Source organism: Nesoenas mayeri (assembly GCF_963082525.1).
Source record: "Nesoenas mayeri genome assembly, chromosome: 2".
NCBI lineage: Eukaryota > Metazoa > Chordata > Aves > Columbiformes > Columbidae > Nesoenas > Nesoenas mayeri.
Genome location: NC_137543.1, coordinates 53,321,444 through 53,338,108, shown reverse-complemented (window position 1 = coordinate 53,338,108; position 16,665 = coordinate 53,321,444). Strand labels below are relative to the sequence as shown.

At 40.1% G+C, this 16,665-nt stretch overlaps 1 protein-coding gene across 1 annotated transcript in view; it reads left to right on the top strand.

Annotated features, from left to right (window-relative positions):
- Window positions 1–16,665, top strand: part of EPB41L3 (erythrocyte membrane protein band 4.1 like 3) — a gene marked incomplete at its 3' end in the record, with an annotated part of 59,119 nt that overhangs the window by 26,565 nt on the left and 15,889 nt on the right. Inside the window, exons 5-11 of the mRNA XM_080340022.1 lie at window positions 147–365; window positions 685–772; window positions 4,287–4,439; window positions 6,324–6,421; window positions 8,088–8,263; window positions 10,371–10,591; window positions 14,448–15,017. Coding sequence (XP_080196148.1) covers window positions 147–365; window positions 685–772; window positions 4,287–4,439; window positions 6,324–6,421; window positions 8,088–8,263; window positions 10,371–10,591; window positions 14,448–15,017 — 1,525 coding nt within the window. The remainder of the gene's footprint in view (window positions 1–146; window positions 366–684; window positions 773–4,286; window positions 4,440–6,323; window positions 6,422–8,087; window positions 8,264–10,370; window positions 10,592–14,447; window positions 15,018–16,665) is intronic.

The window sequence follows — 16,665 nt, the reverse complement described above, 5'->3', positions numbered from 1 at the left end:
CTTGTTAACTCCTGAAAACCTTTGGGCTTGAGAATTGTCTGCAAATTCACAGAGGAGCTGAGGCCTCTGGGAAGTCCTTGGGCCATGCTACTTGGGATGGAGCTGAGGAGCATCACTTTCTAAGCCGCCTCGGTGCTCCGTTGCAGGTACTACCTCTGCTTGCAGCTGAGAGATGACATCGTGTCAGGTCGGCTGCCTTGCTCGTTCGTCACGTTGGCCCTGCTGGGCTCCTACACTGTGCAGTCGGAGCTCGGTGACTACGATCCCGATGAGTATGGCAGTGACTATGTCAGTGAGTTCCGCTTCGCGCCGAATCACACGAAAGAGCTGGAGGATAAAGTGATCGAGCTGCACAAGAGCCACAGGTAGGCGGAGGGCATCAGTGTAGGCTGGAACCTGCCTTCAGCTACCATCCTGCAGCATCAGGAAGTATTAAAACCTGCTGCAGTATACCTAATAAGAACATTTTTTGGACAAAGCTCCTCTCCATATCATTGGGTAGAGAAGAGCTTTGCAGTGTGAAAGGTAACAGGGCCTGCACCAGAGCTTTGGCTCTGGTAGGTGCCCAGCTATCTAAGGGGGACAGTTTAGTTCTGACAGGCTGAAAATATTTTCCAGCTGCTGGATTTTATTTCAGATTCTGCTTACTTAACACTGATGCTAAAATTGGTTGCTTTTCCTCAGGGGAATGACACCTGCAGAAGCTGAGATGCATTTCCTGGAGAATGCCAAAAAACTCTCCATGTATGGAGTAGATCTCCATCATGCCAAGGTAGAGACTACAGTTCTTTCAGCGATCATCTTTCTCCTGCGGCATAGTACTTGAATCTGCATGTTTGTGGGATAAATCATGTGTCAACATGAGGAAAGGTGACTCATGGGATAAGCATAAATATATCTTGTAACTGTAATGACTTAGCCTATTCAAAGATGTTGCACACCAACCTTTAATGTTGATTTAACCCAAATCCCTTGGGAAAATACTGAATGGATGGAATAATGAGGAAGGATATTAGAAGCTGTCCAGTGAGTGATGAATTTTCATTTCATTCAGTTACATTTTCCAATTTAATAAGGCCAACTACAGTATCTTATCTAGATAAGCAGATCATTTCTAACACTGCAGAGAACTTTCAAGCAATTATTTAGGTGCACTGGAAACCTAATTAGATTGATAATAATGGGGAGTCAGCAACTTGTCTCTCTTCTGAAGTGTGGTCATTGCAGTTGACTGGAAGGGCAGTAATTCTGCTAGAAATATTCTCCCATAATGAGGTAGTTTCTCGAATCATTGGCAAGTTAAACTATGAATAAAACATGGTCATTCTTAGTGTGACTTGAGATAGCCACCTACCAGTCTTGTGTTGGTTGTCCATTTTTGTGGAGTTGTTGGGTTTTTTTTAAGAAATAATTACTTTTTTTTTTTTTCTTCCACTGTTCAAAGTAAGGCTAATGGATTTTAACATCTCTAAGGTTAGCAAGCATCGTTAAGCAAATGAGTGCTGAACAAAGAATCCTGAGCTGTGGAGAGCACTGCATTTTCTGTAAAGGTCAAATTACTGTGAGTCTGTTTTTATGCTGTATCAGATCCTTTCAAGAACCCAAGATAAATTTGCAGCTCGGATCTTGAAGAGGCCTGCAACTGTGTACCTGAGGGATTTCATAGGAGCTATGCATGTGTGTTACAGAATTCAAGGCAATCTTTTGTGTTCTGTTCATTGCCTCCACTGAAAATACAAAATCTGGGTATGGCTCAATGGGCGGCACTACTAGGAGGCATGCCGCTGCCTTCCCTGGGTCTTGCAGGTAGGCACAAAGTCTTGAGACACATTGAGAGCAGAGATAGAAATGGATTAGTGAATGTCACTCAGTAGCTTTTTTTCAACATCCTTTGTCCAACACGAATCTGCAAAATCACAATGAAGTGAGTTCCTGTTCTAAATATGTTACAGGCTTCATTACTGAAAATTTACCACAGCATAGTATTAAGGCCTAAGTATTTTTTTTTCAGAATATTAGGGAAAGACTGTAAAATTTAAGACAGGATATCCTGAGATAAAACTTGGTTTTTTTTTTTTCCTCCTAAAATATATTAGTATTCAGTTTTCTGGTTTTCGTATGGAAAAACTCAGAGCAGGATAACTTGGTAAATAGGCCGATATCTCTCTACAGTGATGTCCTTAGTTTAAAAAGCTGCAGTGCTAACTGCACTGGATCTGTCTGTGGGTTAAGAAACCCAACAGTAATCTTGGAAACTGAGCTGAAGGTGGGAAAAGTAGATTCTGTGTGAGAAGTAATGTTTAGTTTTAATTAGGTGTGCCAGTGAGATCTGATGCTATCAGACGAGGGGACAGGTATCTCTGCAGATGTCTTTTTGAAGTCACACTGTGGCAGATGTCTCTATATAAATGTCAATTCATTAAGGCTGTGCCAGTATCTTCGGTATTCAACAGATGCTGAACTCACCAGCTGCTCTTGAAACTAGTTTTCAATTATCCAACACAAGGCTACAATAAAAAAATGTGTTCACATAGACAGATTTGTCCTCTGGGCTGTCACTGCTCTGATGAAACCCCCCATTTGTATGCAGAGCTGCAGGGATTTGCAGCTCAGCGTCTCATGCCTCGAACATTACAGTGAACAGGTTCCTGTTCTGTTCAACCACATCGCTCCTGAAAAAAGCCAAATTCTTTAATTCTGGTTTCATTTTATGCCAGTAGTATCATATTGAAAAGCAGCCTCTGATGCTGACAAGTAACAGAAGCCGTGAATGGGCTTAGATCTACTGCAAAGGTGGGAATGAGGGAAGAAGGCATTTCTCAACAAGTTTTTGGGAAAGTATCTCAGAGGAAGGAGACTCCTGCACCGGCAGCTGTGTGCCACATGTGAGCACACATGCAGTTCAGGCATTTGCCATGCAGTGGGATTACTGGCAATGAGGCTTTCTTTTTCAGAACGTATTCACTGTAGTTAGACATTACTCTCTGCTTAAGAAACTGTGAAATTGAAGTCCACTGAAAAAAAATTATCTTTGTCACTTCTGTAGTACCTGACAATGATATCACACATGAGCTTTATTTAGAAAAAAATCTACTTCTAAGGAGTGATACTGTCATTGCTGGAACATACATCCTCTATTGGTGTGTTTTCTCACACTGAGGTTAATTTAAGGCACTAATTCTATGTTGTCTCTGATTTTTAAAATACTTTTTTTGCCTTTCAAGCTGTACCATAGCCTTTTCATCATGACTGACTATGCATGAGTTTGTGTGCATCTTAAAATGTAATCAGAATTTCACTGTCTACCTAAAAGATGGCTTGTCAAGAAAACAATGAATTCATTTCATGATTTTCATAGGATGACATCTTGATAGCTTCTTTTGTCAGACGGTTGTAACTTCAAGTTATTTTAAAATAATTAACTAAAAACTCTGCGCTTTAAGGTAGATCCTTTTTTCTGGCGGTATTAGTACTTATGTAAATGAAAAAAAAAAAACAGAATTATACAATTTAGTGGTAATAGCAAACAGTGAAGGTTTTTTTTAGACTTTTTGAAGACTTGTAAAGGAAAGACAAGTGTGTAATTCTGACTTTAAAAATACCTATTTATCAGTATATTTGGATAAAATTGTGGCCAGCTCTTTTATAGTGCAAATGTGTCTGACCTATAGCTTCCCTGTCAAAAATGGGTTTTATCACAGGCACAGTCATACACTTTTAAAATTATCTTTCTGGTCCAAATGCCCAGCTTTCTGCTCACTGATCATTTCAAAGTGAAAATACTGAGCATGGGCACAACAACATTAAGGAAACCAGCAAACCAACTAGAGCCAAAACGAGCAAACTACAGAAGAAAAGTCCGTCTAAGGATACACAGGCTTAGTCATGGAGATGAGTGATGCTGGGAGAAGTAAATTTGTAAGCTGTCCTACTTACTTTCAATCTGGTATTTATGCTAATAGCACTTTTTTTTTATTATGCTAATAAAATTTTGCTATATGGTTAATATAATTCTTTTAATAATGTCTAAACTTGCCCCCCTTCTTTTGGAGTCTTTCTGAAATACATGGAAATATTCACAACACTCAGTTTCTCTCACCCTGTCCAACCTTACTATTACTTGCATGAATGCAGTCAATGAGTAGTGTAGCTCTCAGAAATCAGGTCACTACAGCTGATGCATTAAAAAGACGGAGCTCAGATAGAAACACAGCATACAAGAATCTGTAGTACTGTGGGATGTAAGGAAATAAGTATTCAAAAAAGTGCATTCCTTGCTTTTCCAGGATTCTGAAGGAGTAGAAATCATGCTAGGAGTTTGTGCAAGTGGTCTCTTAATATATCGAGACAGACTCAGAATAAATAGATTTGCCTGGCCAAAGGTTCTGAAAATTTCCTACAAGAGGAACAACTTCTACATCAAAATCCGACCAGGAGAGGTAAGGTCGTCCTGACACACTTCAGTGAATGAACCTTCTCAAAAAAAACCATTTTTCTCATTGATTTGTTGATTTGTCATGTCTTACACCCGTGTAATATTCCTCTCCATTTATATTTTTTAATTTGTGCTGATTTTCTTAGGAAAGATTAGGAAAATGCTTTATTTAAAATACAGGTAAAATCTTCTTTTGTGTTTTTCTGTTTACATCCATGAACTAACATAACGAATAAATAGGGCCATCTGCACGTAAAAAGCTCATCCATATTATGAATACTTTGGGAATTTAAGTAACATATTGCTTATTCATGGAGTGCTCATTATCCACCATCACGTTGTATATTAAATTAGTATCTATTCTTCTTATCCACTAAGAGATGTAGATGGGCCATACCAAATTTTCTAAGTGTATCAGACTAGTCAATTTGGAGGTTGAATAGAATCCTGGAGACTGATAAAAATGGAGTCAAGCATCCATCATTCCACATTTTTAGTAGCTACACATCTTAACTCTCCCAGGCCCGCAGAAGCCCGTGTTCTAGCTCAGGAGGTGATGTGAAATCTCATACAGTGAGTGCCCTCTTGTGGCTCAGCCAGATGAATAGCAAATACCTACCTCACGGGTTGAGCATGTGCTAACCCAGAAATAAGATGATAAATCTCAGGAAAAAATCGCAGGAGTCATCAGGGTCATCTGAGGCAAAGGGATGTCTCCATTTCAAGTGCTGGTACAATAATTGGTCTGTGATAGATTGAAAGACCCGTACATATTTTAGAGTATGCAGCTGTACAGCATGACAGAAATCACTGGGATGAGGACTGGTGCTTCTCCCTTAATGCAGTGGGGAGTCCTGAGCCAATGTCTCCAGTGCTGGCTTCATAAGTCACCTGGGAAATCTGCTGGGGCACCCCACTGATGTTCCCGATGCCTACACTCAAGCTCTCCACCACTGAAGTCCTATTGAGCTCTGCTGATCTTGGTATGTGACATCCCATGACCAGGCCATAGTTCCTTATGCAAAATAATCAATGCAGTCTCTTTCCAAATCACATCTGACAGTGATGTGATTCATCATCCCATGTGTCACTTATATCATCTTTATTGTTTTGCTATTTCCTACCATGTTTTTCTCTCTATTGGCTCCCTGTAGAGATCCAGGCTTCCTTACAGGTGCCCTTCTGCCCACCTTCCCCTGGTCACAGCAGAGCTATGTCACCTACTCAGCTATCTGCACGTAGCCATCAGCGTGTTACAGCAGTTTTAGTTGGCACAGCTTTTGCATCTGGAATATAAATCTGCAGCACAACCTAGAAAGGTCTCTTAGTATCCCCAGATGACTCTTTCAATTACCTGTCTTTTCCTCATCCTCCCCGAGAGATAAATTAGCTAAAAACACTGTGATTTACTGCCTCTAGTTCTTTCACTGTAAATCCCCTTAATCTAAGGCTGTGTGAGACCAGAACAATCCCTGGGGATTATTGCTCCCCTCCAGGCTATTTTCAGGCTTCCCACTGTTTAAACTGGTGAAGTTAAAACAATATGGTTAAAACACGTAAATGATGTTTTTCTCAGAAATCTCCTAAGACCTAACTGATCTCTTTGTTACTATAGGGCATAAAACATCACTGTCACTATCAAAAACCTCTTGCTCATTATCTCGGCTTACCCCCAAAAACTATCCTCAAAAGTTGCCTTTGATTATCACTCACAGCTTCTTCCCCAGTAGTCTGTAGAATATGTATATATGTGGTTATATACCTGAGCATATACATTAGCCCTTGCAATGAGATGATACAGACGGAGGAAATTACGTTGAACCTTTGTACACCATCTGAAAATAGATGCACGGCATCAAATACATACTTTTTCTTTCTTCCTACCTAGTTTGAGCAGTTTGAAAGCACCATTGGGTTTAAGTTGCCAAATCATCGTGCTGCAAAGCGCTTATGGAAAGTATGTGTTGAGCACCATACATTTTTCAGGTATGTGGAGTTTTTTTCCTAAAGGTGTGATATAAAATGCAACAGAAATGATCGGTTCTGTCAGCAGAGACAAAACCCTTCAAATCAAATTGTCTTTTTGATCATGAGGTATCTCTGAGCACACAATGGAAGGTTATTGCTTCTTCAAAATGTGAAATATTTCACCCAAATTATTAGTACTATTTCAGACAGATAATGAATGTTTAAAATCACCATATGGTCCAAATTAATCGTTTTGCTCTATCTGTGCCATGATATTATCAGCTGCTATAATTAAAGAGACGAAAGACTCTGCTGCACATAAGCTTGTATAGGGAGAACAACTTATATGGAAAGTTACTGGGGAATGCAGGTAAGAGGGTTGGTTTTTGTTTTTTTTAAAAAAGGAGATTTTTATTTAGTTACATATGAAAATACAGACAGTAGTCAGTGGTGGGGTGTTTGGTAACTCAGAATACCCAATTCATAGCTGTAATTTTTGTATTACTGAGGGATTTTGCAGCTATATTTTTGACATTTAAGAAGACCTGAGAGAAATTTGGGGTAGTAGAATAAATGCTGTAATTAATTTGTGCTGAGATAGTCAGCAAGCAGATTCTTAGCAATGGGAACCCAAAAGGGTGAGATTTTCAACGGTATGAAAGGCCATCCATCACTTAAAAAAACCTCCCAAGGTGTTTGGGAGGACTCAACAATTGCTCTCCTTTCTTACAGCTATTGGTTCAAGCTGTCTGTATGCTCATATGAAATGCAGTCTTAGTAGCTAAAGATCCAAAAAGCAACTGAGTGTACATTTTTTTAGGTGCTTTCTGATTTTTAATGGAAAATCAATATCTATAGCATAAACTCCATAGCAGGAGAATGAGTTCTTCAGCAAATTCTCATAGCTGAAATACAGATGGTAGGAAGGCTCTAACCCGAAAAATGACTGTGATTGAAAACTGCCCTGCATTCACTGGAAATCTATTCTGGCTCTGTCCTCAGCAGAGCAGCACCATGTTAAATTAGAAGTATAAGAGATCTGTCTGTACCTCAGTCCAGACCAGAGTCCTTGATACAAGGGAAGATCTTTTTAGTTTTGGTGATTAGAAAATAATAAATCTGATTTTCAAGCAGGAAGGGACTGAGTGATTTACCTGATTGATCCTGCCAGTAGCATATGCTTGTCTCAAAGCTTAAGCCATGCATGTCTAAGTACACACAGGCAGTAAATGAAAGTGTGAATGGCTCATTAAATCAGTTACGGTTCCTTTGGTCACTCCTCTCCTGTCCTTGTAGTAATTCTAGAGCTAATACATGCCAACGAGTGCCGACCTCCAGGGTTGCGTGCATTTATCAGACCAAAACCCACCCAGGCCTGCCTAGCATAGGGACATGATTGGAAAGTATAGGATTGGACTCAATGATCTTGAGAGTCTCTTCCAACCGAAATTATTGTATGATTCTATTGCCTGTTATGAAGAATTCAGATCTTCAAATTTATTAGCTAAGCAGTTTTGTCACGCTGCATGAGAGACATCCTTTGATTCCAATTTAGCTGCAGACTCATGAGGCAGAGGTTATGATGGAGAGTGATACCCAACAGTTGTCTTCTCTCCTCTGCAGTAATTATGGGCTGATTATTGTTGGAGGGGATGTAACAAGTGCACTGTTTGGTGTGTTTTAGGCTCCTCCTGCCAGAAGCACCTCCAAAGAAGTTCCTCACACTGGGCTCCAAGTTTCGCTACAGTGGCCGGACACAGGCACAGACAAGAAGAGCAAGCGCCCTCATAGACCGACCCGCACCTTACTTCGAGCGGTCTTCTAGTAAACGTTATACTATGTCTCGCAGCTTAGATGGGGGTAAGGTCCTCTCAATTGACTTTGTCAAAAGTTATCATCATGGTGGTCGCTGCTTTAGATCAGGTATAAACTTCTTGTCTTCTCCTTGAGCATCAGCTGAGTGGGGGCTGCAAGTACCTGCACATTCACTGCAGGGCTAGGGGAGGATGCAGAGAAATATTGTCCTAAATGTCCTCCTGTGGTCCTTACAAAGTGTTGCCTGGATGAGGTGCTTGGGAGCCCACTCTTTGTGGAACTTGTCTTCTTGGCCTCACACCTGCAAAGCACTTCCCTGCTTTGGGGAATGACAGGACACCTGGACCTGCTTGCCCAAGAGACTCAGGCTTCAATTCTTTTTCATGGTTTGCATGAGTAACTCTTTGGGTTTTGGTTTAACTTGGCTTTTTCTCCTGTGTAGGTTTTTCATTCAAGTATATGTTACAATTTGGAAATGAATTCTTTCCCTTGATTGAGTAATAACACTTGCTTCGAATTACCTTGCATCCTAGTCGGATGAGTGCTAACAGGCTTTTTCCGTACATGATTTCTGAATGTTTGAGAGAGAGAGAGCAACATACGCAGGCTTATAGTATGTCCTTCCTCCTCTGCTCTTTCTCTGATTCACGGAGGTCGCAGTTCTGCTGCTTCCTTAAGTGAAACCAGCCTCTGATTCAGAGTCTCAGCTGCTTTGTCAGCTGTTACTGTTGTCAGCTATTGAGTAAAAGGAGGTTGTAGCTTATTTTTGTGGAAAAAAAAGGACTGAAACTAAATTCAGAATTGCTGCAGTCCTTTTTTTTTTTAAAAAAAAGGTTAATATCACAGAATATCACAAACAAATTGCAATGAATATAGCTGATGGTGGGGAGGGGGAGATGCTTTGATTTAAAAGTACTGGTGACAAGCCTTCTTTTCTCCCCATAAAGGTGCTGCTTGTCATTAATTATTTTGGAATCTTCTAATTCTGATGTGCTTCTTGCTCGTTACCAAGCAACTGGTGACCTGATTGCTGTGCATGTCTCAAAGCAGAAATTATCCTTCTGCGTTGTTTGTAACATCTAAACAAGATGTCTCCCTCTGCTCCCTTTGCTTTCTCCCGCCTCCTAAGCTCATTCCCAAGAGCCAAGATCTCTGAAACGCTTTTCCCCAGCATTTGCTAGACTCCACAAGGGTTTTATGATGTTAATTTGTGTAAGTGCAAATGGGGAAAAGAGTTTTTCTAATCAATGCTTACAATTTTGTCACTGATGTTGTTACTATAATGCAAACGTGGCTGTAACATTCTGCATTGTGATTACACTGTGATCCTGGCCCTGTCATTTGTTACAGATCCAAGTAACTTTATAAATTTGAATAGTCCTGTTGACTTAGAAGTTAGTTATACGACAGTGAAGAGCAGGGTATGGGTAAACATGAATGTTTTGATTACATTCTATCTGTAAGTTTACTATTTTTTTCAAATTCATTTATACATGTTTAAGTTTTCTGAATTATCAAATGTTTACATCCTAAAATATTCTGGTTTCATCCACCGAATTGAATGCCATCACTTCCCAGATTTTTTTAGGATAGTGAGCTCACTTAACTGGCAGACTTCAATGCTTGATAATACAAAGATCCCGTTTCTTTATTCTCAGATGTTATTCTTGTGTTACATCAATATTGTCATTTCCTGCAATGCAGCATGTTACTTACCATGCATTTGATCTGCATTGTTATATTCTGACAGATTTAAAAAAAAAACCCTTCCACCCCCATGACTGATGTCATAGCTGGTTTTCCTTATGTTTCCTGCCTGATAACTGTGGCAACATGTTGATTTTTTTCTGATGTTTTACTACAGTAGCACTTTAAATGGCTTGCTAACATTTAACGATTGTGTACTGCACACATTAGCTACAGTAATGTGTGTATACACATCCGTAATATGTTTATGCATATAAAAGCTACAAGCTTTATTTCAAGTAAACAGTTTATTTAAATGTATGCACATGCTTCTGTTTTTTTGAAACATGACATAGTTGTGTTTTCAGCAATATCTTGAATGTTTTACTAACCCAGCTCTTTAATTTGACGCAGCTTCTTGGCAAAAGCTATTTCAGACTTTCCCTCTTTAAATATTTGCTTTTAGCATCAGTGAATGAAAACCATGAAATGTACATGAAGGATTCTGTGTCTGCTGCAGAGGTTGGTACTGGCCAGTACGCCACAACAAAGGGCATCTCTCAGACCAACTTGATAACCACTGTGACTCCAGAGAAAAAGGCAGAAGAAGAGAAAGATGATGAAGAGGGCAAAAAGAAAAGAGCAGAGGAAGTCACCCCCATCTCGGCAATACGCCATGACACCAAGGTAGAGTTTTGAGGTTTATATATTAAACTGACCTGCCTGGAGAGTGCTCGGAGAAACATAGAACTGTTAGGGAGGGAGAATATTCCTAGTTCAGTGAAAGGAAATTGGGACATACACGTTTGTATGTATGTGTATATATGTGTCTTCAATCAATATTTTTATGGTTCTTTCTCCTTTTCTGTGGTGTTGTAAAAGTCAATTCCTGCCTCAGACTGTTTTTTGAAAAGTAAATCTGTTTGACAGTCAGCACAGTGGTTTTTACACAGCATTGAAGAGCTCTTTAGGAAGTACCCAAAAGTAGCCTCACAGTGCATGTTTTGCTCCTTTGGTCTTCAGCCATATTTTAACTTCAGTATGGGCATCATTTTTTGACAAGGCAACCAAATACTTCTGTATTCTTGTATGTAGCTCTGTGCTTTAACTGATTGTATTTTTCGTATTTACTTCCCATAACGCTCTGGTTCCTTGCGTGTTTTTCAATGAGCATTTTTCTCTATTAACTTTTGGATATTAATATGCTATTATAAGCTTTTTTCTCTTTCCCCGGCTTACAAAAGCATTTTCTTCCCTTATTTGAATTTTTGCATTGGACAAAACTGTTTTTCTTGACGATTCTATGCTCAGTTGTTAAATTTGATTCATCTCTCACCATCTCCAATCCCACCACTGCTGCATACATGTACAGACATGGCTACGCATTATATCCACTGAGTTATTAAGAAGGGGTAAATCAAACAGAGAGACAGAGAAGAGACTGAATTTTAGAGACTGTCAGCGAAGAGAAATAAGGTAGAATCAGAAAGGACTGGGTGTAAAATGTCCTCCATTTCTTTTGCATTGAGGATTAAAAAACAGAATATGAAATATTGAATCTACAGTATCATTCAAAAAGTGTACTGTGGAATGCACTTGCTAAACAGGTAAGATATTCCCTATTCATTTCTGAGGAAAAGCCTTAACACCTTTACACCAACAAAACTGTCAGGCATGCAAATGTTAGAACCTGAACTTCTACTCTTGTCATATAAGGCCACAATGAGCTACACAGCTAAAGGATCAAGTCCTCAAAAAGAGTTGCAATTAAGGTACCAAAAATCAAAACCAAATTGAATTACTGAAAATTTCAGATGAGAAAATATTTTCTTTTCCAAGTGTGTGCTGTAATTGTAGCATTAAAAATAGTCTCTGTAAAAACTAGAGTCTTCTTGAAACTCCATTAGTTTCTGAATGGAGAAACATTGACGAAAATCAAATATGCAGAAAGTAGATGATAGAAACTAATTTTGTCCCAAGTGTTTGTTAATTTAGGTCAATGGAGAGATCAGCTGCATTTCAAAGATCATCTGTTCCGTATATATGCCTAGAAATAAAGATGTTTTTAAGAGAATATTTTGATGGTACTTATACATAAACAAATAAATGATTTTTATCTACCCCCACTTGCCAACAGGTGGGTTCTGTTTAAACTATCCACTAATAGATCTTCAGTTCTATAAGCCTATAGGAGCTATCAGTCCTCCTTCCACTAGACCTGCTAACACTTTCATCATTTATTATAAGGAGAATAGGATCTCAAGAATCACAGGACAAATTTGACATCAAATTCCTTTTTAAGGGTTTATAAATTTTATAGGTAGGTTTTCAATTTTTCCACTAAGACATTTTCTTTTGTTTTATCCATATGTTTAAGTACCAGAAGTTATTCTAAATATTAACACTGCAAAGATGTCAATAAGTGAATAGCCTGTAATAGCAAAGAATAAATTTGCTTTGGCATTTTTGCCTTTACAATATAAAGGAAAGTTCTGTGTATTCAGCTCACATAAAGCCTTGTGAGTCCATCAGCATTACATTTTGACTTGAGCTTACTACGTTAAGCCCATAAAGAAGACATTTATAAGCAGTTTTAAGTTAAGTTTGGTTTTGGTTGCTTAATTTGGGAATACAGATTGCCTATACTGATAGATTGGCTTTTTAACTGTTCTGGTTAAAGAAGAGAGACAAGCAAAGTATTAAGGGGAGGGGAAGGAGCTTTTCCTTGTAAATATTTGGCTTAAATCCCATTCCTACTGTTAGTATACCTCAAGGGTGTCAAACTCATTTTCACCGGGGGCTACATCAGCATTACCATTGTCTTCAAAGGGCTGAATGTCATTTTAGGACTGTATAAATGTAGGAGTAGTTACATTAATAGAGTCCTAAAATGACATTCGGCCCTTTGAAGGCAACAGCAAGGCTGATGTGGCCCCCAGCGAAAATGAGTTTGACACCCTTGGTATACCTGGTAAAGATTAGGCTTAGGATCTAACATTGGTGCAAAGGGTGCCTAAATCCTGCTTGTTGGCTCAGATTTGGCACCAGCCTGTACAGTCAAATGCTGTTTTGGCTTTGAAGCCGTTCTGCCCTGGGGAGCTGGGAGAGGCAGTGGGAGTGAAATGCTTTTTATAGCTCCTCAGGGAGATGTGTGGTGGATGGAGCACTTAGGATTTGATCACAGAGCCAACGTGCCTCTTCAGCCAAGTGCACTTAGTTGACTTCAGCCAAAACATAAGTCACTCAGCATCATGGCAGGTCTGTTGTACTGGTGTATTTTAGTGGCAATGGCTATTGTTGTCCTTCTAAACAGCAGTCATGGCTGCCCACAGGGACCATGTTTGGTGATGGATAGCTAGTGATGAGCACTCCTCTTGCTGACTCACCTCCCTGCACCTACCAGTTTTGTATCCTTGAATGACCTTAAAGACTGGCTGAATGCCTACAAGCAGTGTATCAAAGCAAATCCTGCTCATTGGTAGCTGATACTCTTTGCATTTCTGTAAGAGGTTTAGCAAAAGTGTTGAGTCCTTTTTTGCCTCTTCACTATGGGTAAAGAGTCACTTTTTGACTTTGGGGAGATGTGGCTCTGTGGGGCACAGACCTCTCCCTGGTCAGCACCCCTTCAGATCCCCAGTGAGAGAGCAGAGGGTCTGCCTATCAAAAACCATCAGCTCCCTTCTTTCAATGTGCTGCCAAAGCAGTGGGGTGCAGGGTGCATGGTCAGGAGGGAGTCACTCCCCTGGCACTGCCTGCTCCACCTCGCAGCGGGCAGGGGTACAGACAGGGCTGTGCAGAGACCAGCCTGGGCAGTGATGGGAGCCACGCTGAGGAGCCAACTGCTGGAGTAGGTATCAAGCTAGTACAATTTTTTCCATTGGTAACAGCTGGCATATAGATTTATGCCCCCTCAAACCAGAATGTGTTTTGTTTAGGCTTAGGATCTACCTTTTCTAGTTTTTTGGTGTTTTTTTTTTTTTTTTTTATATTGTAATGGAGGAATTTGGGCACATAGATTTTTTAAATCTTTAGGGTTTTAATCATTGCTGCTGAGGTTGTCCAAGGCACAGATGGGAAGCATCTGTCCCCCCCAGGTCTGTTCCTGACTGCGGGAGTGCTGTCACAAGTACTGTTGGTATTAGAAATACATTCCTTTATTTCTTTGTTGCTCTCCATGTACTTCATGTTTGAAAGCTCCTTATGATCTGAAGCCAGTCTTATAGTAAGTGGAAACTGACAGCACCTGAAACTGCACATATAGCTGTGAAGGCTCTCATGTAAATCCTGTGCTGCAGATGACTAGAGAAATGCTAAATCAAGAAGCTGCCTTTTCTAAGCTGTAACCCTGATTAACTAATACTTGCAATGTGTGGCATGGGAACATGCACCATTTAACTCAGTGGAAAACTGTGGTGTTAAAGCACTGTTTATAATTTTATATATATATATTATATATCATCACGGAAGAAAATTAACTAATTACAGTTTTCTTTTTGTCCTTTTGCTTTTGCGCCTTGTTTGCTGCTCTTTTCTCTGTCACCAGCCATCTTTGCTTGGCACTGACTCCTGCCACCCCTCGCCCTCCTCCTTGCAGCCTGGCCCCCATGCATCTTCAGCAAAGCTTCGCAGGAGATGCAAGGAGAGCGCTCGAACAAAGTCCTTAGGTTGTGAGGCACCCAAAGAGAGTGCTTCAAAGCATGGCGAGCCGGAGCCGGACTCTGACAGAAAGGGCCGAGTTTGCTCCGCCGAGCAAGACATGCCTTTCAGCTATAAGCAAAAAGCCAGCAAAGGCGGAACATTGTTTTCCTTCTCCTTGCAACTTCCAGAGTCATTTCCTTCCCTCCTGGATGACGATGGCTACCTGTCGCTCCCTAACCTCTCCGAAACCAACCTCCTGCCTGCCAGCGTGCAGCACTACCTCCCCATCCGCTCCCCCTCCCTGGTGCCCTGCTTCCTCTTCATTTTTTTCTTTCTGCTCTCTGCCTCTTTCTCAGTGCCATACGCCCTCACTCTCTCCTTTCCTCTGGCTATGTGCCTCTGCTACCTGGAGCCCAAGGCGGCCTCCTTGAGTGCCTCACTTGCCAATGACCTGAGTGACAGTTCAGAGGAAGAGGTGTGTACCTCGGCATCGAACACACTCTTTTTCGTGTTCAGTGCTTCAGTCCTAACCAGTGTTAGATTGCTGCAATAGTGGTCCTACTTTCAGAGCCTCATTTCTGTCTGTGCTGATATGTTAGAAGGGGTGGTTTGGGGTTTTTTGGCTTGGGTTTTGGTTTTTTGTTGGGTTTTTTTGATTGTTTTGGGGGTTTTTTTAATTGTTTTTATTTTTTTCTTCTTTTTTATTTTTCTTGTGTTGGGAGTGCAGCTTGGGGCACAGGGTTAGGCACAACACTGTGTGGAAGTGGCTTGATTTGAGCTATGTTGGCTGATGCAGAGTGACTTACACTAAACAAATTGCCACTGAGCAGCTCTGAAGTATTGTGTATCTGAGCCCTCTGAGATCGTTTTCTTCCCCCTGTCCATTTATACTAGGATTAGAATAGTTATCTAAATAGTGGAAATAAAGTATCATTTCCTGCATAATTATATATGCATGCATATATGTGTGTGTGTATATACATTATATTTATATGAATAGCTTGCTGATAATAATGGACACCCTCACAAACTTCGGGGTGTTTGAATTTCAGATAGACTTAGATTTTTGCAAGGGGCTATCTGTTGTACCCTGAGCCTAGAAGAGACTTTATGGTCTGGTGAAACCTGGATCTGGGTTTTCGGCCTTAATCCTGTCTCTGCTGCAGACTAAATTGTTTTCCCATGCTTAAATCCAATGTATCAGTGAGAGGTCAGATTGGGACAGCTGTTCTGCAGCTGTTGGGGGAACACGCTACGTGGGCCGCTTGCTGTGCGCAGTGTTATATTTGCACTGCCGAAACCAATGCCTCAAGCCATCAGGGTTATCACAGGCAGATGAAACAACTGCAGGAAGACTCCACAGTGGTTCTGGGAACTGTGGAGATGATAAGATATCCAGAAGAAGGAAAAGAATCTGCTTGTTTAATTAACAGAGTAACTGACATCTCATTTTTTTTCTGGTGCTTAGTTTTTCTTTGGTGACAGAATAAAATGAGTTCAGTTTTTCCTCATTTTTACTTTTTCCCTTCATCATCAAATTCAAAACTATGGTTTTGCTTTGTATGAAAAAAAAAACAAACAAACAAACAAAAAAAAACAAAAAAAAAAGACAAAACAAACAAACTACAAAAATACCACAACATATCAGATAATCACAGACCAGTTGGCAGTTTGTAAAAAGCCATTTTGGCCACTTGTGGATGCCATTTCAGTAGTTGTCTTCAATAAACCAGCTTGTGCATCTAAACGTTTATGTAATCTGCTGCTGTTGATTTTGTAAGACTTGGTGCAGGATTTTATTTCCTTTATATGGAAAGTCAAAAGTCGCATCAATTTATCTTGTAAAAACATTGTCTTTAGATGCTTTTGGCTCTGTGATGCCTAACAACTACATAATAATGTGCAATTTCTGATAAAAGGCATCCAAAATGTTTCTGTCTCATTTTGTTTCCTCATTTTGAGATAGCATTTAGGTCTCAATTTGCATTAGCTCTGCACTTGGATTAATCTAATAGCAATAACAGCATTAATGCAGTGCCAGTTCCAGAGGCAATAATGAGGCTGTGTTTATGTAATGCATTGGTCTGTTCCTCTTCCAGAAATGAGCACTTCTTTTCATTAGT